At 32.6% G+C, this 24,159-nt stretch overlaps 1 protein-coding gene across 4 annotated transcripts in view; it reads left to right on the plus strand.

Annotated features, from left to right (window-relative positions):
* Positions 1-24,159, plus strand: part of beta-PheRS (phenylalanine--tRNA ligase beta subunit) — a 50,418-nt gene that overhangs the window by 1,618 nt on the left and 24,641 nt on the right. For 2 of the 4 annotated variants that reach the window (XM_076464381.1, XM_076464383.1), the window contains exons 2-8: positions 4,322-4,377; positions 5,131-5,228; positions 6,829-6,885; positions 10,159-10,231; positions 17,604-17,719; positions 22,070-22,220; positions 23,796-23,904. In XM_076464381.1, the coding sequence (XP_076320496.1) occupies positions 4,322-4,377; positions 5,131-5,228; positions 6,829-6,885; positions 10,159-10,231; positions 17,604-17,719; positions 22,070-22,220; positions 23,796-23,904 (660 nt within the window). Of the gene's footprint in view, positions 1-4,321; positions 4,378-5,130; positions 5,229-6,828; positions 6,886-10,158; positions 10,232-17,603; positions 17,720-22,069; positions 22,225-23,795; positions 23,905-24,159 lie in introns of all 4 variants that reach the window. The other 2 variants (XM_076464384.1, XM_076464382.1) reach the window with 2 other exon arrangements.

Raw genomic sequence — 24,159 nt, forward strand, 5'->3', positions numbered from 1 at the left:
TATGTTTTTTGTTGAGTGTTTTGTGATTGTTGAAATATGTTATATGGTGAAATGTATTTTGTAGGTGCACTGGCTAATTTACATAATGATGCAGTTAGTTTGTTTCTCTGTTCTGCTTTTAAATAATATTTGTATGATATTTCTGTGAGCCTGTTTCTAAGAGTTGGTAGGTTACTGATTTGGTGTATATAGTTTACAGGTGTGTATGATGGTAGTCTGTTTGCTGCTCTTAGTATTTTATTTTGTTGTACTTGTATTTTCTGCAGTGTGTTGTTAGACATATTACATGCGACTTGACATCTGCATTCTATTAACAGACAGATGTAAGCCTTGTATATTAGGATGATAGTCTCTGGTGAGCAGTTTGAATGTCTGCTATAAATGGTCATTAAATGTGAAATGTATTTTTTTATGGATGAGTGAATGTTGTTAACGTGTTTTTTCCATGTTAATCTTGAGTCGAAAGTGATGCTAAGGAATTTGATGTGTTTGCTCATGATGATACACGTATTGCCAAGTGTGGTATTTACTTTTTCCAGAGTTTTTCTGTGTCATTTTATTTTCCTATAAAAAGTGATTGTTTACATTTTTGTTGGATTTAAAACTACTTTCCACTTGTTGCTCCAGCTCGTGACATTATTTAGTGTTTCTTGAAAGCGAGACATAGCCATTAGTGGGTTTCTTGAGATACTCCAGATAGCAATGTTGTCTGCATATTGTGAATTGTAAGTGTACGTTAAACTGGGAAAAGGTATATCACTAACAAAAATAATGTACAAGAGTTATATTGAAAGATTTTGATAAGGTTTTGTTGACTTTTCCTTGGGCTGTTCTATCTGTTAAGAAGTTTGATATCCATTTAATAATAGTGTGATTTATTTTCAGATGAGTTAATTTATACTTAATAGCGTTATGCCAAACACTGTCAAATGCTTTTTTCACATCAAAAAATACACCTATGGTTACCTGATTGTTATTAAATGCTTTGTAAATTGATTCAGTGAGTCGTGTGAGGTGATCTACTGTTTGTCTATTTTTCTTGGAAGCATTTTGAGATTTGGATGTTATTTATTTCACAGAAATGAAGGAGTCAATTTGAAATGATTTTCTCCATCAGTTTGACAAGACTACTAACTGATGGGTTGGAAGTTATCAGGATTTGTCCTGTTTGTTTTTTTCTTTGGTATCGTGGTGATAATGACTTCTTTCCATGTGTCGGGTAATAACCTATTGTTAGTGAGATGCTCATGATATTTGTGAGATGTTTTAACAAAAGTTTAAGAATGGAATTTTATGATTTTATTCAAAATAAAGGATGGTTTTAAAAATATTGAAGTCCAACCTTTTATATGATTCATCACTTGTCATTGAGTCATATTGTGATGGGGAATTCCACCCTCTCATCATCATATCAGGACAGGGGCAAACAGAAAAACAACAAGCCTGTGGTTCTTATAATGATGGACTCTACATTATTCATATGGTGTTTTTAGTTCCATTTATAAACAGTATCATGAACCTTTATTTACATAGCACTGATGTTACTAATTTATTCTTCTAAATTTTTCAACACACAAGCTGTTAAGAATGACAACAATGAGTATAAACCCCAGTCTATTATTTGATTCATCACTTGTCATACAGTGTGGTGATATTTTAGTACTGGTGTACTGATGGCTCTCCCCCTTCAGTGATGCCTATAATTGTTCAAATGTATAAAGACATGCAATTGAATTCTTGGGAATTGTTTATTAACACAAAACATTACAAAGGGCAATTCAGGTACATTGGGCAAGTGGCTTTCATGTGCTTAACAAGTCACATTACTAGGCATTCATTCGTTATGTACATATATTAATCTGATTTCAACACTGATCGTTGGCAACATAGACTATAAGTTACCTGGTAAAACCCATATTCATGGTACAAACTTGAAACTATGAACTCCTTCCCTAATGTGGCAGTTCACTTTTTATATCCTGCAGCTGTGCATTTTGTATGGTGGTGATAATGAACTCCACTAAGAGTTTCAAATCAACATGGATCACCTTACACATCTAATACTCTGTAATTGAGTTACTTTATAATTTAGGCTTTGATAATTATAAACTTTTAAACTATTATAACATAATTTATGTGTAATATAATGAATGTGTAAGGATATGATGGTGTGTGTAATGTTTATGTGCCAACAGATGCCTGCAACTAAAGGAAGAATTCCACCTATCAATATTTAAGACTAGCAAGGGGGCTGTAGGTCCATTATAGCTGTCTCATCCACTAAACTAAACTGAGAACAAAGTCATTTGTCCAACCTTCCCTTAAACTCACTAATCAGTTATTTTTACATGAGACTTGGGCAATTGGAATAATAATTTTGATTATTTACACAAGAAATCATAATGGAAATATTTCAATTTATAGGATGTTACAATAATAAAAAATGGTAATAACTGGGTATGCTTAGTTTGATTACTTGATTAGCACTAGTCAATGTAATAGATCATACTGATTGAGCTAATTGTCACTAGTCAGTGTAATCGATTATACTGATTGAGCTAATTGTCTATCTCTTCTGCTGGTATGCTACTCATTAGTTGTCTGTATCAGATATTCTTCAGACTTATAGTTAATTGAATAACTAACAACTTTTAGTAGGCTAGGCATGGCCTAATAATTAGCATACTTAGATTGTGGAGTTGAAGATTTATGATTTGCATATCCTCTTGGCATGAAACTTTACTCTGTACTTCAGGGTCATGGATGTGTTATAAGAGAGTTGGTCCAAATCCCACTATTTGGTTTTAGCACTGCAACATGTAGATTTTAAAATAATTTTATTTTAAAATGAAATATCTTTAGCTCAGTCACTATCACATGTGGTACTCAGTAGTATAATAAACAATGAGATCATGAGGTCTGTATTTAATCACCTGTCCCAATGCTGTACAGTAGTATGTTGTTTGTCAGTCAGTAGACAACACATTGATGTTGTATAAGGGACTATTAACACTGCAATTTGTACTGTTGTAACACCAGAAAAATGTGTGCATGCTTGGAATCATGAGAATAATTATGCACACTGTAGGCTACAACACAGCATGACATATGAACTTAAAAAGAAGAAATAAAGATAGTTGGTTTTATTTACTCTGAAAAAATAACACTTTCAGGGACTCAATGGAAGTACATCTAGTAATACATGTATTTTTTTTCCCCATATTAAGAATTGACTGCAAAAGCAACTTTGCAGGAAACAGGTTATTGAACAACTTTCATACCTACAGTGATTGAAATGCAGAGCTACAAAAATGACTTTAAATGCTTTCTTAACCAAAGTAACAAATATTGGTTTAAAATAACTAAGTTTCAAAAGACTATAATGTATAGTGATTTATATTTCTGAAACAAAATCAGTAGAGAAGGGTTGACTTATTTGTGAGCTGTGTCAGTTAATTCAAATCGTTTGATATTTTTTCCAAGTTGTATCATGTGGGATACTTATTTAAGCAGCTTATTTGCTGATAATGTTTTCTTTTTTATGATTGTTTCAAAATAAGTTTGGATTTAGCTTTTCACCATTAGAACAAAGTAACCAAGAGACAGTTTGACTTTTGTTTGCATTTCAAAAATAGTAGTCACAGAAATATATTAAAAATATTAAAACATTTTCATACATGACTGTAACTGACCATTGTTTAATAGAAATTGGTATTTTCTTATTGAATGAACAAAGTAGACGTAAATCATTTTGTTTTTTATCAAGATTTTTCTTTAAGATAAATCTTGTGAAATTGTTTACAGCTACTTGAAAAACAAAGTTTCGTGTATTTGGGAATTAGAACAAATCACTCAAAAAAACAAATTCAAAGAATTATATGATTGGGGATCAGACCAAGTCATATGTGAAAAAAAAATAAAAAATTATATAATTGGGATTTTGTGCATGAGATAGAAAATATTGACTCTGTGAATTTACACACACATGCAATTTGAATATTTGCTACCTATGTTTTTTTGTATAATTAGAATATTTTATGTGCTACTAGAGAGCCTATGCTTTCATTAACTGCCATGAGGTGTTTCCCTGTTTAAATTTTATTTTTCATTCAATTTATTTGTGGTACAGTCTTAATGAATTACAATGGGGCACTTGTTTTTTGGTGATATGTTGAAAGTATATTCCTTGTAGGTCATGACAGTAAAGTTATGTCAGCAGTAAAGTTGTTAAGCTAAAGATATAGCAGTGATGTTACTCGGATTCCTGTTGTTTTCTCTCTTTATACAATGAACTTATCTTTGAATATATTTTATTTATTAGCTGAAGATGAATTCAACAGTTTGTGTTTTGAATTTGGCCTTGAACTTGATGAAGTGGTAAGTGGAACTCATCTTTTCTAAATGTGCTGTTGCTAGTACAGACTACACCTGAATACAAGTTGGTGAATTACAACATGATGTTACTCACAGTTTAGATATTCAGCTGCTATATAACCACTGCAAGGTCTTTAAGAACATAAAACAAGGTAACAGAATATTATTTAGCCCATCAAGGTCACCCTCTGTCAACCAAATCGTCAAAACTGAGCCAGGTGTACTTTTACTCTTTACGCCCACATACCTACCAAAGGGAAGTTTATATACGAGTTTAAACAAACAGCACCTTACATTGTTTGGTTTTAGAATCAAGAGGGAAATTGTTTTGCCAAATCATGCTTTTATTGGAGACACCAAAAATGAAATTTAATAATTAATGTTAATATTAAAGTTGACATTTCCCATTAATTCTATTCCTGTACTCATTGTAAATTTTTCTAAACCTAACTAGTACGTTTCTGAACAGCTCTTGATGTCAGATTCTGCACCTGTACGTCAAACCAAAGATGCTGAAACACACTACATCCTTTCTTGTTATTATAAGAATTATGAATAACAACACTAGTGTTTCTTTGATACTACATTTCCAAACCATCCAGAGCATTTCAGAGGTCTTAGTTAAATATCTCCACCCTATGTTTATGTGTTACTTTGTTAAAAAGCTATAGTGCTGTGATTAATGTGTATTCTTAATCCATGAAATTGGTCATTTATTACAAACTTTAATGAGTCTCTTTATTCTGTTGATGAAAGACTACTGAAAAACAGATGATTTCTAAAGAACAAGGGGAAGATAAATCTGAAGGAGCATCTGAAGATGTCATTTACCGGATTGAAATTCCAGCCAACAGGTAAAGGTCCTTGTTTGTTCCCAAAAGCTTTTATTTCACACAAGTTCTGAGGAGGGCCTTCTCAAGGAATAATAAAACAATCGTTCATTGGGAAAATGTGACCACATGAAAGCTTGTATTTAAAAAAAAAAAAAATGTCAGTTTGATTGTGTCATACATATTTGTGTTTGGCCCTTGTGCTTCAACTAAACTAGAATGAAATTGTAAAATGGTTTCAAAGTAAACGTGTTCTGTTGTCTGCTGTTGAATTTGGCAGGTCATTGGGATAATCGACTCGCAATCTGCAGGTCTTGGATTTGAATTTCCATCCCACCATGCATGCTTGCCATTTCAGCTGTGGGGACATTATAATGTAATGATTGGTTCCACTATTCGTTGATGAAAAAATAACCCAACAGTTGACAGTGGGTGATGATGATGAATTACCTTCCTCTGGCCTTACACTGCTAAATTAGGGATGGCTCGTGCAGACACCCCTTGTGTAGCTTTTCTCAAAATGTAAAACACATCAAACTATAGTTTACCATATTTTATTTAGTTCATATTGAACAGTTGCTTAATTTCTATCATGTGTTCAAGTCTGTGGGATCTTTTTAACCTTAAGTTTGGGAACCTAAGTGCACATTATTAACACTTTCACCACTCATTGCAGTTGAAACATAGAGTATCAACGTTTTCACAGATATGTTTTCAATTACACATCTCATCCACAACTATTTTTAGTCTAACTTTCTGAAAGTCAATGCAGTTAATTTGTTGTATATCACAAAATGAATTATTTATAACAGTTGTGGACAGAAAATAATTTCATGAAATGCTAGCACTTGGTACTGTATTTCACCATTTAAATTACTTATGCATTCTGCAAAAAAAGAACATTTTGGTATCTCAAATGCTAGTTTTATTATTAATAAGTCATACTGATATAGCATGCTTAAGCACATAGTGCTAATGCAAGACATGCATACAGATATAAACATATGTATATATAAAGAAATTTCAAGTTGAATTAAATGTGTCAATAATACATGTGCCTAATGTGAATTATTAATAATTTTAATCTCCTGAAATTATATAAATAAGTGAAGATTTACAATTGCCTAGAAAAAGTGACAAAAATGGAGGTGTCTGTGTCAATTTGAAACTAGTAAAATATTAAAAAACTGGAAAGTTCTAAAAGAATATTGTGAGTTAAAAAAATGTTATATAGTTTTTGAGAACATTTTTTCACTTTGAAATGTCTGCTGACAGTACAGCAGTAAGCTTTCGGATGTATAATGCTAAAATCAGGGGTTTGATTTCCCTCGGTGGACTCAGCATATAGCCTGGTGTGGCTTTGCTATAAGAAAACACACACACTTAGAAATGCTGTGAAACATATTTGGCATTATATTATTATTCATTTCTATTTTTGAGTGAAAAAAATCACATATCACTCAAAAAAAGTAATAGAGAAATCCCTGAATTATAACACAAGTCATGCACGAGTTTTCTGGATAAAATGGTTGTTTCCATAAGAGTTTTATTTCTTTGAATTGTATCAAAGGAACAACGGTGCATTTTGTGAAAATATTCTGTTAGTTTTTATTGTTTCCATCAGGTACGATCTCTTGTGTTTGGAAGGACTGGCAAGAGCTCTTCTGATTTTTCAGGGCAAGTAAGTTTTAAATAGAAGTGAAAGAACTGATAATGTCTCTAAAATATTTTATTATTCTAATAATGCACTAGATTATTTGTTGTTTATTTTACTGGATATATTTTATTTATTATTTAGTTTAGTATTACAAATAGTTGATAAGATCCTGTTTGTTGAACATTTTCTTACATAAACTCTTTATAAATTAAGTTACTTGTGGATACACGACTTTGTTGGTTGAAGTGTCCCTAATTACATACGAAACTTACAAAATAATTATAAACAAAACATTAATTTTTGCAACTACTTCCTTTAATAACTACTGGGGTACAGAACAAGTACTATAACAGACAAAAACATAGCTGTCACTAAGTAAGATGCAGTATGTAGACCCTGGTGTTACATAGGTGTAAACAAGTCACCAGCTTGAGAGTTACCTGCAATATAAAAATGTGAATGGACTCTTTGTTGTTGTTTAAATCTAATGGTACTTGTAATTGAAATAAAGTCATTAAAAGATACATTTAACAGGTCTTGACTCCAGCTTTTGAAGGCCCAGCACATGGCTGCTAGTTTTTTTTTTTTTACTAGCAAATTTAGTTCTGTTACTAGCAACAACTTTCTTCTCTAATGTTGATTATAACTGTTTCATGATTAATCATGTCATGTATTAAGAATGATAAATATATATAAATAAATGAATCTTGTGTATCGTGTTTTCAGATATTTTTGAGCATCAAAAATTATTTTCATTATGTGTAACACTTTTTAACTATTTCACAAAAGTTAAAATATACTCTATTTTGGTGAAAGTTTTTTTATCTAGGCCATAAGCACAGTAGCACACTGCTAATGGGTAACATATACTGAAAAAAATTATTGTATTATTAGAAGGTGTAGTTTTAAACACTGAAAGCTGGCATAATGCCAGAACCCATAGGCCTAACATTTGTTTCAGTCATTGACAAATTAAGAGCAATGCAATAACAAATATTAAGAGTATAGCCAGTCATTGTGGGTGCTAATTACCTCAGCAACTAATCAGAAAAGATGAAACTGCATTCTTACTTGATCTATTTTCTGATACCTAGCCTGGGTATGCCTTGCAGCTTAAATATCCACAAAACATGGGTCTAATTAGTCCGAGTGATGGTAGCCAGAATCTACAATTCTCAACTATCAGACTTTCTTAAATTGGGCTTGAAATTAATGGCAGTAAATTAAGAGATTGTTGGTTAGAGTTGAAGTTTCCTAGTAATATGTAGAAGGTACTAAAAGAAAAATTGCAGAAAGAAGATTCCCAGATTCTTACAACTGAGACTGCCCATGATATATGCACTTCAATCATTTATATTACGAGATTTTGGCTACCTTTTACATATTACGAGGAAACTTCAACTCTAACCAACAATCTCTTAACTTACTGCCATTAATTTTGAGCCCAATTCAAGAAAGTCTGATAATTGAGAATTCACATGTGTTAGAGGTGTATATATTACTTGTCATGTGAACAGAATTTGGTATAAATTATAATGGAATTGGAAAGATAAAAAATGGAGTTACCTTTAAATTTCATTGGCAAATTAAACTGTAATGTAAGCAATGGGAAAATGATTCTTCTATATATCTTGCTGCTTATGGAACATATTTTTTCTTTTAAATTATTATTCATCTTAATAAGGCAATATAATAGTAATGTTTCTTGAAGAATTTTGTGGCATGTTGGCTAGAACTTTCTAACATACAGATTTTAGATGCTCGGACATTTTACATAAGAATTTCTACGTTGATTCGAATCTCCGACAAATGAATTGGTGGGAAGAGAAATTGAAAAGCTAGTTGTTGATTTGGCTCAAATAAAACATTGTTATTTTGGATGTATTTTTCAACAAATGGATTATTAGGAGGGGAATTTGAATGTTAGTTGTTCAAATAATTTAAATAAAAATTGCATTTTTGAAGTGTTCTCTATTCAAGACTTTGTGTGACTTCGATAACAAAAATGGAAAATAGAGGTAAAATCATCACACCATCAATAATTCTGCATTCTTAACTGACCACATAAATAGTAATCCATACCAAAATGTGTAAAAACAAACTTTAAAAAAAATGAAATTAATTTACATATCTGTACCTTTAATATTCAAGAAACAAAAATTTGTTTAGAATAAATTTACCATGAAAGTAAATAGCCACAGCTGTTTTTTCTTGCATATAGATATCTTCCCAAACTGGTTATGAGCCTTTTGTAAATTTTGTGTAATAGGAAAATAGAACACATGCCTGCCTTCTTGCATAGGAAGTTAATGTAATAGTAATATTTAAGCTTTGTTTCATTGAAAAGTGGAAGAGATTTTATTTTAATTTTGTAAGGGTGGATGTTTTAATGAGTTGTGGCTGCATGATGCTTTAATCTCTTTTCTTACACTTTATTCAGTTCTGAAGAAATTTCATACTCAAGAAACAAGGCAGGATCTATCTGTTAGAAGTTATGCTTAGAGAGTTTTTCCTGGAATACTTATTAGCCATAGTATGGTGGCTTATAGCTCCATTATCTCTTGACTAGTTTGAGATCTAATAACAGTTTTGGACTCGGGAGATCAAACCATTTTGATTGATATATTTGACCACATCCAAGGTCTCATAGATTAATTTACTCTAATACTGTCTAAAATAATTTCAATTTGAGAATAAACTGGTTGTGATTCTGATGAGTAATCAGGTATTTGCATGCCCCACACTTGGTATTTCTGAAGCAAAAAGTATAGCTAATAAAAACCAAAAATGGGCCTCACAGATTAATTTTTTCTAATTCTGCCTAAAAGAATTTCAAGTGCTGTAGCTACTGAAGAATTCCTCATGTTTTTATACAGTTTGAATGTTTCCTTTATAACTGGGAAGTAGGTAGATTACATTTGTTTCCTGTATGTTGTCATACCTAGCTTGTGAATATTATGAAATTAGTAAGAACCATGAAATATTTGGTGTAAATAATGATATTATCATTAGTAGTATTTTTTCCTAATGATATCGTTATTTGCACGATGCATTATTCACACCTTCCTTATTTGTGTGAGGTTTCTAAAAGTGATTACAGACAATTCTTGACGAAATAAGTCATGGTTTGAAAAGTTTACAAGAAGAAAAATTATAACTAGAGAATGTAATATATTTCAGAGGATTATTTGGAACTTAGTACATGCATTAATTTTCACAATTTTATCTTCTCTTCAATTATTATGTTATGATGTAAAAAAAATGTCTAAAATGCAACTTCTCTCACTATCAAATTAGGATGAAGATCCCACATTATAAGGCTGTTCCTCCTGCATCAGGACAGATACAGAAAATATTAGTAAAACCTGCTGTAAGTAGAGAGCTGTATATGTGTTTTTAAATATTATTGTACAATGAATTATCCAATTAGATTTCTTTGTTTTGTTGTCATTGTAGATTGTTGGTATGTATCAGAAGAATATTATTTTTTGCATTTTCTGGTTTCATTCTTCCCTTTAACCCTTTGACAGTAGGCTCAGTATAATATACGTGTTAATGTATATATTTGCACATGTTAAGTATTTATAGTATAAATTTTGATGCAGTATGTGTATCTTTACAAACATTGGGAGACTTTTATTAGATATAACAAGTTTTTTGTACACAAAAATTCGAATTTTTACTAAAAATTTGTTTGGGAAAATATCTAATCTAGTCCTAATGTAAAGTAATTTCAAGTTAAGATTAAAAACTGTTATTCATCACAAAAATCTTGGATATTACTTGCATAATCTTTAAAACCTTCTAAATACATTTCAAACATTTGTTTTCATAAAAATTTATATTTTATCTGTTATTTTCCCTACTCTAACTATATGGGATCTGCCAATGATTAACCTTGTAACCATCTTGAAATATTAGGAAAAAAGTATCAATTAATGATTTTTGTACTGGAATAACTACGTATTATAACATGAAAATACAAATGTTTAGTCTAAGTAGCTCAAGTCTTATAATACTCTAAATATAATACTGACCTTTCAGTCATGTCTAACTTGCATTAACATGGTGCACATGCACTCATTATGTGTCCAGTAATATAAAATTAACATTTAGTCTCCTCTATCTTGGCTGTGTTTTAGTGGATTAGTATTTTGTAATATATAGTCACATTTCAGTTATTATATATATGTGTATAAATTATTTCTATTTGGAAATAAGTTATTAAACTTATTTCTCTTAAAACATAGGACAACAAATAAAGAACTAAAGTAAATAATTATCTCTTCTAGCTTTGAACTGCTGGACATAGGTTGCTAAGACTTATAATTTTGTACATGGAGGATTTGAAACAAAATATTTTTTTAGTTTATATATATCAATACACAGTTGAATAACTAATAAATCATAAATTACTGTATCAATATCATAGAACTTCACTATAATTTATAAAGCTTAATAAGTAAATTGTATTTAGGTCTTAAAAATATATGGAATTTGTAGCAGACTAAAGATAAAATAAAACCCACCTCTCAAAAGTTTTGGTTCAAAAGAAAGTGGTAGTCTTTTACCTGATTAAAATAGCTGAGAAAACCACTCTGAGGACATTATAAGCTGTTGATTGGTTACTCACGTGCCATACTTTGAGTAAATGTGTGTAGGGGACTGTTTCCAAAAATGGAAAGTGGGGAACAGAACTGCTGTGTGTTTGATTCAATACACAAGTCATATCTCAGGTAAATAAAAAGATATGATGTTTTTATTTTATATTTTAACTTGTCGATATTTGTAATTTTAGTTGCTAATTCATACGAAAAGAAAGACTTAGTATTTTGACATCACAAACATCTTACTTTATTTTTTGTCCTAAATGGGTAGAAGAGAAAAAGGTGCAATGCTTAAAAACTGTTAATAACATCACCTGCTCAGAGGTTCTGAAATTACTGTCCCAACTCTGTCTCAGACACATGCTGCTGCAGTCCATTACCACAGCAGGCGTGCAGACAGATATTTTTGTGCCTCCAATAGTCATTTGCAAAATATCTTAAGAATCTTGTGCCCTCCATAATTAAAAAGTTGATACATCTGTGTCTACTTACATCTCTGTCTTTACCACTTCTTCCAGTGGCTGCACAGTTTCACTTCATTCAGGTTCAAATGTTTCTTCGGGTCCATCCTCTTCTGCAGTCCTGAAAAGTAAATCGACCATTCATTCTTGGAATCTTTGTCCACAGTCAGAAACCTGCCTACATGACCCAGGGCATAATCCGTGGAGGTTGATAATCTTCATCCAATAAAAAATAAACGTTGTTGTGAACCAAAAATCTCCCTGCCACATTCTCCTCCACTTAAATAACAATGGCCACTCTGATCCAGTGGAACTGTCGAGGTTTTGATCAAATTTAGATGACATGAAGGATTTCATTGATTCTTACCATCCTGTGTGCCTCTCCTTACAGGAAACATTTCTGAAATCTGCTGATACAGTTACCCTTTGGCAGTTCTATTTGTACAGAAACAAAAGGTCATGATGGATAAGTGCATGGTGGAGTGGCATTGCTGGTTGATCAGTGTGTGCCAACCTTATCCTTATCACTTGATACACCCTTGGAGGCTGTAGCCATCTGTGTTTCCTTGGGCTGTACCATCACTATTTGTTCTCTCTACCTGCCTCCTGAAGAGATCTATAATCAGTCAGACCTTGATACCCTCATTGAACAGTTACCATCCCCCATTTTGCTACTGGGGGATTTTAATGGACATAATCCCCTTTGGGATGGTGCTAGTATTGATGGGAGGGGTCGTGCTTTTAGAGCACATGCTCTTGGACTACAACCTGTCTCTCTTCAGTGCTGGTCCTTATACTTATTTTCATGCACCTTGTCAGTCTTTTACTGCTATAGATCTTTCTATCTGCTCCTCTTCACTTTTCACTTACCTTTCTTGGAGAGTTGATGGTAATCCACAGGGCAGTAATCATTTTCCTATCATTTTGAGATAGAGTGGCTGTGGTCGATGTCATCCGACCCACATGCTTTGATGGAAGTTGGACCAGGCTAATTGGCCTTCTTTCACCACTCTCTCAGAACTTGATCCTGCCATCGTGTGTAAGCCATCAATAGATGATTGTGTGGCAGCAGTAACTGACTGTTATACAGGGATCTGCTTAGTGTATTCCTAAAACCTTGAAATGTTTCCCACAATATCCTAGTACTTGGTGGAATTCTGCCAGCAACATGAGAAGAAAAACTCAAAAACGGGTCTGGGATACTTTTCGAAGATATCCCACGCTTTTAAACCGCATTGCAATTCAGTAGGCCCATGCACGTGCCCAGCAGGTCAGATGTCAAAGCTAGAAGAAATCTTGGATTAAATATACTTCTATCATTTCTTCTACCACCAGTTCCAAATTCATATGCAACAAAATTCAAAAGATTAGTGGCCAGTATCCTTCTAACTCCCTTTCAATCTTGTTCTCTTATGACTAGGAAGTTGTTGATACCCAGAGCATTGCCAGTACTCTGGACGAAAGCTTTTCTCATGCATCTAGCACTTCTGCTTCATCCTTCATCTTCTTAGCCATCAAAACATGGGCAGAATGGTCACTTCTTTCCTTTCAGGCTGATTGTCTCTGTGACTGTAATCACCTCCTTACACTGGTGGAACTTAAACTTGCTCTTCATCAGTCTGGCAGTACATCAGTCAAACCTGATGATATTAATTATAAGATGGTGAGCCATCTCTCTCCTACCTCTCTTACCATTCTCCTGATTGTATTTAACTGTATCTGGTAAGAGAAAGCATTTTCTAATGCTTGATGCCATGCTATTGTACTCTCTCTTCCTAAACCTGGGAAGGATCCCAAGATTCCTCTGAATTACCATCCAATTGCTTAGACAAGCTGTCTCTGTAAGATTTTAGAGAGTATGGTTAATGCTCATCTTGTTTTGTTCCTCAAATCAAACAACCTCCTCTCACCCACTCAATGTGGGTTCTGAAGACAGCACTCCACCATGGACCACCTGAAACATCAATCAGGGAAGCCTTTCTCAAGTCACAACATCTTGTTTCTGTATTTTTTTTTACCTTGGGAAGGCTTATGATAGAATGTGTAGGTATGGTATCTGGCGAAACTTCCATTCGTACGGGTTGTGTGGCAATTTACCAATTTTTATTAAACATTTTTTAATGAATTGGCAATTCCAGGTCAGTGTGGGTTTGACAGTTTTCCATAGGATCTTGGAGTCCTTCAGGGCTGTGTCTTGAGTATCATACTTTACATTCTAAAGATTAATGGCATCAGTGGACAACTACTCCCTACAGTTGCAAATGGTATCTTTGTCAACGACTTCCACATCTCATGTCAGTTGTCAAATATGAGGTATGTGTAATGAGTGGCAGCTACAGAGTGCCCTGAATCATTTACTGAGAAGGACCACATCAACCAGTTTCAGACTTCCTCTCTCCAAAACTGTTTGCATACACTTTTGCTGTCAATGGGGTATTTGCCCTGATCCTGAACTCTGTATTGGTGAAGCTGTGCTTTCTGTGGTCCCTGAGGCAAAGTTCTTAGGGCTTATATTTGACCGTAAGCTAATCTTTATTCCACATATCAGGCATCTAAGTGTCAAATGCAAAAGGGCACTGAACATCCTCCGTGTCCTCTTCCACCTCTTAGGGGCAGATTGATGTTCCATGATAAAACCTATCATGCCCTTATTTGATCAAAACTAGACTCTGGGTCTCTGGTCTACGGCTCTGCCAGGACTTCAGCCTTGAAAATATAGAACCCTGCTCACCATCAGGGGCGTTGGCTCTGCACAGGGGCCTTCTGCACTTCTCCAATCCACAGTTTGTATATAGAGTCCCATGAACCCCTTTACACCTTCATAATTTGCAGCTATCTTTAATGTATGCTTAAAAAACTTTGGTCTTTACCACAGCATCCCAGATGGGGTTGTGTTTTCCTTCCTCAGTGACTTTCACATTTTCATAATAGTTGGTCTGCAACTATTCCTTTTAGCCTTCGTCTCCAGGTGCAGTTGGATGATTTGGTCTATCTTTGGATGACATAGCAGTATCCACAGCTCAACTCATCCCACCATGGCTAATTACTATCCCCAAATGTGACCTTTCTTTGAGTCATATGAAGAAGACAGATACTCCTGATTGGAATATTGCTTTCTATTTGTTGAACATCTTTTGAACCATCCTTCCATTCCCATTTATACAGATGGTTCAAAATTAGATGACTCTGTGGGCTCTGCCATTGTTTGCTGTGATTTGTGTTGTCTGTGTGACACTCAGGTCACAATAAGCCATATTGTCTTTCCGTTGTTACGACTCTCAACAACGGCATCATTTTAGACATGTTTTGTCCCAAGGTTTACCCTTAACATTGGACAGTGTCATTGGTGACAGTGACACTGCCAACCTTACAAATGTTTTTAGTTTATAAAGGCCATTGACCTTTTTAATACTATTTAAATTTTTTATTCATAAATTAGACTTTTTTTATGATTCCTTTTTGAAGTACAGCTAGTTCAATATGAAATTAGAAAACAGTCATAATGTCACATAACTCCAAACCAGGGCTGGAAAGGCTAACTTCAGGTGACTCACGCTGGTGTTTATACTTACCTGTTAGTCATCTGGGCAAGTTATGACCATTCAACTTATGCTTCAGAATGCCCATTAAAACAGTAATTTCTGTCTTACTGCTGTACACTAGATATAAAAATTTGATTTTCTGCTGTTTAAGTGTTACTTTAAAAATTCAACTTTATATTGTTTTATCTTGATTCATTTTTATGAATTTTAATACTTTTTTTACTGGATGTTTGGTGCAGATAGCCTCATTGCTTTGTGCCATAAAATGCCAAACCCACCCCCCACTCACCCATTTTTTCATTTTGTCTCAATAAAAATGTCAAAATTGGGAAATGACTTTGGCAAAGCAGGAGGATGCATAAAACTTAATACAGAATCCAGAGCTTTCAAGTCCCTAAAGTGAGCCCTAAACTTTGGGCATAAAAAGTGCACATTCCCTTGCTGCAAATGTTGTTTAATACAATTTTTCACCTACTTTTAGTTAGTGTTCTTCAACTGTGATATTTCTGGCACTGTGCATGAAAACAAAACTGGTATTGTGTAATTATAGCTCAAGATGTACCTGAAAACTTGAAAAAACAGTTTTTGAAGAATGGCAAATATAGTTAATATTTTGGATAAATAATCATTGTAGGAGAGAAGAGGAGATTGTAGTTAATGGTTTGTTTATCAAACAGCCTGTTGTAGAATAGTGGTATGGTTAATGTTTTTATCTTTTCTTTGTTTTCTGTCCCTCACTTCTTTGAACAGGCAGAGTTAGATATTGGGTATGGTTACAATACTCTGGTTTTAATCCATTAAATGTTAGTTGTATTGATTCACAAAAGAATACATTAATAACATGTCTGTAGTTGTTGATTAATTTGGTGGAAAATGAAGTATAGTATTTTATAGCAGAGCCATGGCAACAGTTGTAAACATCTTTATTGAATATTTCAGAATTACACATTTTATCTTCAGGAAATTATGAAATTAATGAATTGAACAGACTTTAGTATAATTAATAATATAAAATTATGAGGGACAGAGTTGGGAAATTATAAAACATTAAACTAATAAAAAGGGGTGTTATAGATTTAATAGTCATGAACTGTTAATAAAAGAAAGTTTACATATTATAAATGAAAATCGAAGCATTAATGGAAATTGAAAGTCATTTCTTCCTTACTTTATTCAAGTATTTTTTAACTGAGTGTCTTATAATATCCCAACATTATTCATTGTATTCTTATATTAGTAACTATTGCTAAAGGTTGTTCATTTCATTATATTTGTAGATTTACCAAATGTGGAGTATATGTAATTCAGAAACATTTATTAGAGGTGGTGCTTACAATTGTTGCCATGGCTTTACTATCAAATGATAATTAGCTGTTTATATAGGTATTAAGAAGGTTTCTTTGTTTAAAATGGAGTTAAAGCAACAGTAAACTTGATATTTGTAAGCAAAGAAGTGTATGTTATGAATTATTCACTGAATACATTTTTTGAAGAAACTATGTATTTACTTTTCATGTTTAGCAGGCTAGTTTTGGTTGATTTGAAAAAATATGAAATACATCATTTAAAAATTGTATTTCTTTAATATTGGATTTAACTAAATTAATTTAAATGTTTAGTTATAAATTAAAGTGAATACAACAAATTATATGACAATTGAAGATTTATGGACTGTGTCCATGTGGTGAGTAGCAGTGGACAATATTTCAGACACTGCCTGAAACCTCTCCAACAAAACCACAGTTCAGATTAATACATTTATCTTTAGGTTTTGTATTTGGTTCTCATTTAAGAAAAGTTAAGTGTTTGAAAACTTAAAACATTTGGAAATGAAAGACTCATTTTGTGATCTGTATGAGGTTGGAAATAGTTTCATACAGACAGCTTATGAGATTTGTTCGGGCTGATATGCTTTAAAGTTAAGTTCATCATTTCAATTTATTAAATTAATATCTGCCATATTTTCTGTTATTGTTAGATGCTCTTAAATCTGTTGTGTTTTAAATAGTTTTTATTGTTTGACAAATTTAAATTGCATTACTTAAAATTCAGTGAATATTTAACTACTTTTCCTAAATAAAAGAACTTTTCTCTCAACATACACCTGACAGTGTACTTCTGATTTTCTTTAGACAGCAAAAGTAAGGCCTTACATTGTAGGTGCAATACTGCGGGACATAACATTCACTAAAGATAACTACAAAAGTTTTATTGATCTTCAAGACAAGCTGCATCAAAACTTGTGTCGGTAAGTGAAACTTTATAAATTATACTAACCATTCATCTCCTTAATATTGATCTATTGGGTTGAGGAATAATTCATGAGCGTTTTTTCAAGTTAACAAAATATATTCATAAATGAAACGCTTTCGCAAAATATTTCATGTCATTTGGTAGATAATGTTTTGCTCTAAGAGATGGTGTGTTTGATTTTCATATGTCTTTAATTTTTGCTTTCATTTTCAGCTCATTAAATGGAATGTCAAGTGGACAAAATCGAGCATTTTCGACACCATCTGTTTTCGCATTTAATTTCTTGCAATTTCGTTTAAAACAATGCATACTATATACCTAGGTATTACATGAAATAAAGTATCATAATAAATGTTTTGGGTGTAATGTGTTCATGCATTGAAGTATTGTATAGTCTTGCATGTAATGCTTGAATGAAATTATTTAAAAACGCTCACGAATTATTCCTCAACCTAATACTTCAGCAAAGAAAGCAACTGATCAAAATATAGCTTTCCACATTTGTATATTTTTGTAACAAAGGTTCATGTGAAATTTTAAAGTAACAACTTAGGCAAACCATTCCACAATTTAAAACTTCAAGAGAAATTAGTCTGTAGCAAAAGTTATATTGGAGCTTAAATATATTTCCCTATTTATTTGACTTTCCTTTACCAACCTGATCATTCTATCACTTAAGAAGATATCTTACAGATAGTTTTCCACAGTAAATGTGAATGTCAAGTCATTCCTAGTTTTGCACTGAGTCTTTAAGCCTTTCTTTGTAGTTCAACTCTTTGAAACCAGATGCCTTCCAGTAACCCATCTCTGCACTCTTAACATGTAGTATATGGTGATCAAAACTGAATACACTACTCAAGGAGAATTATTACTAAAAGCTAATACATAGGTATATTGCACTTTTAAGTTCAAATTTGCTCAAAATGAATCCTGTTGCGGTGTTAAATCTTATTAGTCAAAGGATTCATGCAGTCAATAACTATTAACATAGCACACATACTGTCACAACATTTGGTGGACTTTCAGTAAACTGCAGTTCTTTTACACAAAAAAATCAAATTTTTTATTTAGTGAAGTACTCTAATAAAGACTCATCTGTGAATATTGCTTTTTGTTTATTTTGACTAGGCTGTGTTCAAAGTGATTTTCATGTTAAGATTAAAGTAAGTTTCTTCATCTAAAACATCTCAAATTTGATTTTAGTAATCTCTAAGATCTAAACACATTTCAAACATGTTTTTAAAATTAAAACTTCTTATTTTATCTGTTAAATTTCTGTGTTCTGACTCTCTACGATGTTTATTAATTTAACTAATCTTTAAGCACAAAAAATACAAAACACACAAAATAAATACATTTTCTTCTGTCCAGAATGACCTTAAATTGTGACCTGAAACTGTATTTGTTTATCCTTAAATTTTATTGCACTTTGAACTTTGACTAACTACTATTCCTGCTATTATAAACACATGGTGAACATATTGTTCACATTATGACATTGAATTACATTACCATGAGCTACTCCAATCTGCTTGTATACTTACCTTGTTAAAATGTTTTATAATATTATTTATTTTACTCAATTTACCCTTAAAAGGCCCAGCATGGCCAGGTGGTTAAGGCACTTGATATGTAATTCGAGGATCATGGGTTCAAATCCCTGTCACACCAAACATGCTTGTGCTTTCAGCAATGGGGGCATTATAAGTAACGATCAATCCCATTATTCATTGGTAAAAGATTAGCCCAAGAGTTAACAGTGGGTGGTGATGACTAGCTGCCTTCCCTCTAGTTTTACACTACAAAATTAGGGACATATAGCAATGATAGCCCACGTAGCTTTCCAAGTAAAATTTAAAACAAACCAAACCTACCCTTAAATAACCTAAAGAGTTTTCTATTTTTACATTTCATATATGTTTATAATAATAAATTTAGAATACACATGAAAAAAAGGAAATAAAGTACTTATCTGGGCTTTTTTTATGTTGATTGTTAATGACACTTGACCCTATTTTTTTTAATACTAATAATAGTGGTGCAGTAAATAATTTTCATTTAATTAGGTAATGCACCAAAGAAAATAAAATAGTAGCATGCAAAGTGTAGATAATGTCCAATAGCTATGACAATTTTTCTGGCGTTCTAAATATAATGAGCCATTAAAAATTCATCCAGGTTAGTCGATATGTTTCCTGTGGGAACAGATCTTGAACTGAATGGGATACTAATAATGTTTAGTACAGAAAACAACATATGTCATCTGACAAATGAAAACCTTGGTTTTCTTTTAGTTAAAAGTAATATTATATTAAATATAAGAGAAAACTGTCAACAAACCTTAAAGGGGAGGATGAGGCAGGTGGGTGTGGTAAGAGAAGTCCGAATTCTTGTTGATGAGAAACCCAGGCCTGTTATGGCAATGTGGTTAAGGCACTTGACTCGTAATCTGAGGGTCATGTGTTTGTATCCCTGTCACTAAACATGCTCACTCTTTCAGCTGTGGAGGCGTTATAATGTGACAGTCAATCCCACTATTCGTTGGTAAAAGAGTAGCCCAAGAATTGGCAGTGGGTGGTAATGACTAGCTGTCTTCCCTCTAGTCTTACACTGTTAAATTAGGGACAGCTAACACATTATAGTCCTTATGTAGCTTTGCACAAAATTCAAAACCATACCAAATGAGAAGCCCACTTGAAATAAAAATGTAACTCAGAACAGCTAGTATGGGTTTTAACACTTTGTTCTCTGCTTTTCAATAAAAGTGTTAATACCCATACCAGCCGTTCTAAGATACATTAGAAGGATGACTTTCTGTCATGTAGCTCTGTAACGAAACAGGATTTAAAGCTATGAAAATTTATGTTTTGTCTGAGTAATGACAATATTACAGTAAGTAGTTTATGTTAAATTTCATATTTATTGGAAAGGTGGTGAATAAATTGAAGAAGAGGAGATGCCTAGAGGAAGTAAAAGTCAAATTTCTCACATTATGGGAATTCAGATTTTTATAATATTGCCTCAAAAAATTATAAACATAAAACCTATATACTATTAAAACATGGATTATTAGCCATGATTTTGTGCTGTACTAATTGTTATAACACAAACAAATAAGTATTTTAATTATATTTTGAATGTAACTCTTTTAAAAACCTTCTGATATGTGCATTAAAGGATGCCCATGGCAAGACAACTAATAACCACATAAATGTTTTCTTCACAATACCACTTGTGCTCTTTTTACACATGATCTGGTACATTCCTGGTAATTCATATCTAAACTTTCTCTCTTTTACTGGTATGCATTTAGAAATACCACTGCCCATTAAGTTATCCAAATCACAGACTTAAAATATAAACAATAAATGTCCAAAACCACTCCCAATGATATCTCATTAAAAATTTCCTCCAGGCGAGTTAAAATTGTTTACATCTTTTGTTTCTTTTCAGCAACTGTTTATAAATTTTCCAACTTTGACAAAATAATAGAGATGTCTTTATGATACCAGATGAGCTGTGGAAGTATATTTCTCTTTCTAATTGAACATAAAATTAGTGAGAAATTAGTTGGCACCAGAAAGATACAGTAAAGAAAAACAAAACCAAAAATAGATATTGAGACAAAGTCTTAAAAAACAAGACCAGTGGTCTTGTGTTTTCTAACTTTAATAATTACTTTGGTGTATTCACTTTGTTATACTTTTGTGTCATTAAAAAATATTTTCAGAGATATGTAGTTTTGTTCCACTTATAATTATTTTACCCTATTAATGAAGAGGATTCATGATGTCAGAAAATCACCTAAGTTCAAAATGTCTTAATATAAAATGATAAACTCCAATAACCCAAGAGGGTTCGAAAGGTGGATCTTTCTTCTTCGAGGTCAAACTGGGAAATGGTTGCATAGTCTGATTTAGTAATATATTTGAGTGACATCATGAAGGCTAGCTAGGCTTCCAAGAAATGTTTTTGTATATTTTTCAATTTACTATTGTAAGCGTATCTTATTTCTGGTGCAATACAGTTATATAAAAATGTGTTGGAGATGTTTTTACATAGAAATGGCAGACAAATTTATACATAAGTGTTGTGAAAGTCAAATAAAGGTAATGCTTGGAGTCTCAAGAAGACTTAGAGGCATAGAATGTTGATGTATCGAGGATTTATAAAAACTAGATGCAGTAAATCTTGTGGTGTATATACAAAAAACATGATTGAGATCTTTACAAACAAAAAAGTACTATAGTTCTAATGTTATATATTAGTATTTTTTCATTTATCATACATATTTATGTGTATTTGATGAGTTAGAGCTTGAAAAAAATATTTTTTTATTGTACAGACGAAGAGCACTTGTTGCAATTGGAACTCATGACTTGGACACGTTGACTGGGCCATTTACTTATGATGCTCAAGTTCCGAAAGATATAAAATTCAAACCCTTAAATGAAGTGAAGGAATACACAGCTGAAGAACTAATGGACCTTTACTCTGTTTGTAAATTATTTGTTATTGTTATAGATCTATTACCAAGTATGCATGTTCATTGAAAATATGTTACAACAAGTAACTTATTTAGCCTTGTTTAGTTTGAGGATGATAGACACTTGAATTTAAAACTACTTGCATTGCCATGTTTGTGCTAAAACTTTATTATATCTAATGTATTTTGGAATTGCTTATTCTCTATAAAATATTAAGTAAAGTGTGTGTGTACAATGCTTTAGTATAAACAAAATTACTGCTGGTTATTTTTGAGAAATTTGTGCATTCCAGTGTGAGATCAGATTGTTAATAATTTCAAAGTTATTCAGAATCAAATCCTAAAGTTAGCTTTTAGGCTTACAAATTTTATTTTCTAAATGAACTAGGTATATTTTGTATTTTTAACCAATTGTAGCACAAAAATCACACAATTCAAGCAAAGATGTTGAGTCTAGTTTGTATTAGAGTCGCTACAGACAGACATGGCTTTGTTTACAGTAGGGTAGGCCTGTTGGTAAGAGCACTTGAATTGCAATCTGTGGATTGTAGATTTTGATTCCATCACCAACTATTGTTGCTCTTTCAACCATGTGGGCATTATAATGTGACAGTTAATCCTGGTATTTGTTAGTAACTGAGTATCCCAAGAGTTGGTTATGGGTGATGTCGACTAGCTGCCCTCCAACTTGTCTATCATTTTAAAATTAAGGATGGCTAGTGCAGATTGCAATTACAAGAAAATAAAAAAAAATATTTCCACTAAGACTTGATTTGGATTATGGTTGTGAGGCCTATTTAATTTCTGAGTTTGCCAGCTTCAATTAGTTGTCCCTTGCAGTTTGCTAGTTGCTAGTATTGTATTCAAATGGCATTTTAGATGGACCAAGTGAGTTTTAGATAGTGTCTTGGGGTAGACAAAAGATGGATCTTTACATGCTTTCTTTTGGAAAAATCATAATGAATTAATTCAGATAATGTTGTAATAAGTAAAATATTATATTTTCTTCCAGCTCTTGCTGTTTCTGTCACCATAAATTTTCTTTGTCTTGAATAAAACCAACAAGGAATGAAATGGGAGTTGTATATGTTAGCACTGTGTGTTAATGACCTTTGAAGTCGGTAGCTCTGATATGGCCCGGCATGGCCAAGCGTGTTAAGGCGTGTGACTCGTAATCTGAGGGTCACAGGTTCGCATCCCCGTCGTGCCAAACATGCTCGCCCTTTCAGCCGTGGGGGCGTTATAATGTGATAGTTAATCCCATTATTCGTTGGTAAAAGAGTAGCCCAAGAGTTGGCGGTGGGTGGTAATGACTAGCTGTCTTCCCTCTAGTCTTACACTGCTAAATTAGGGACCACTAGCAAAGATAGCCCTCGAGTAGCTTTGTGCGAAATTCAAAAACAAACAAACAAACAAGCTCTGATATACTTTAGATAAATTTGAGGCTCCAACAGAAAAGTTTAAATTGCATTTCTGGTTGGTTTTATGCTTTTATTTTCCATATTATAAAATAGTCAATGCTTGACTAGGATTTTAAACTTCTTAAACAAGTAATGACTAAACCTTTTTTTTATATATTATACAGTCTGATAGTCATCTTAAACCATACCTGCAAATAATTAAAGACAAACCTGTGTATCCTGTTATATATGACCAAAACGGGGTAGTGCTTTCATTGCCACCAATCATCAACGGTAAGGTAGTCTATACATGTGTGTGTGTGTGTGTATACATGTATCCAAACAAGTATTTGTTCACACAAACACTTTACAGAATTCAGTACAAAGTATTGATAAGATATTTGCAGGCAGCAGTGACCACTGATGTTTGTTTATGATAAACTAGACAGTACTACGTTTGAAACTTTTCAGATTCTCCTCAGATAATTAAAAATGTTCTTCAGTTTACTTTCCATTGTGTTTACTTTAAGAAAAGTTTGTGATATTAAG

Source organism: Tachypleus tridentatus, chromosome 10 (assembly GCF_004210375.1).
Source record: "Tachypleus tridentatus isolate NWPU-2018 chromosome 10, ASM421037v1, whole genome shotgun sequence".
NCBI classification, from domain to species: domain Eukaryota; kingdom Metazoa; phylum Arthropoda; class Merostomata; order Xiphosura; family Limulidae; genus Tachypleus; species Tachypleus tridentatus.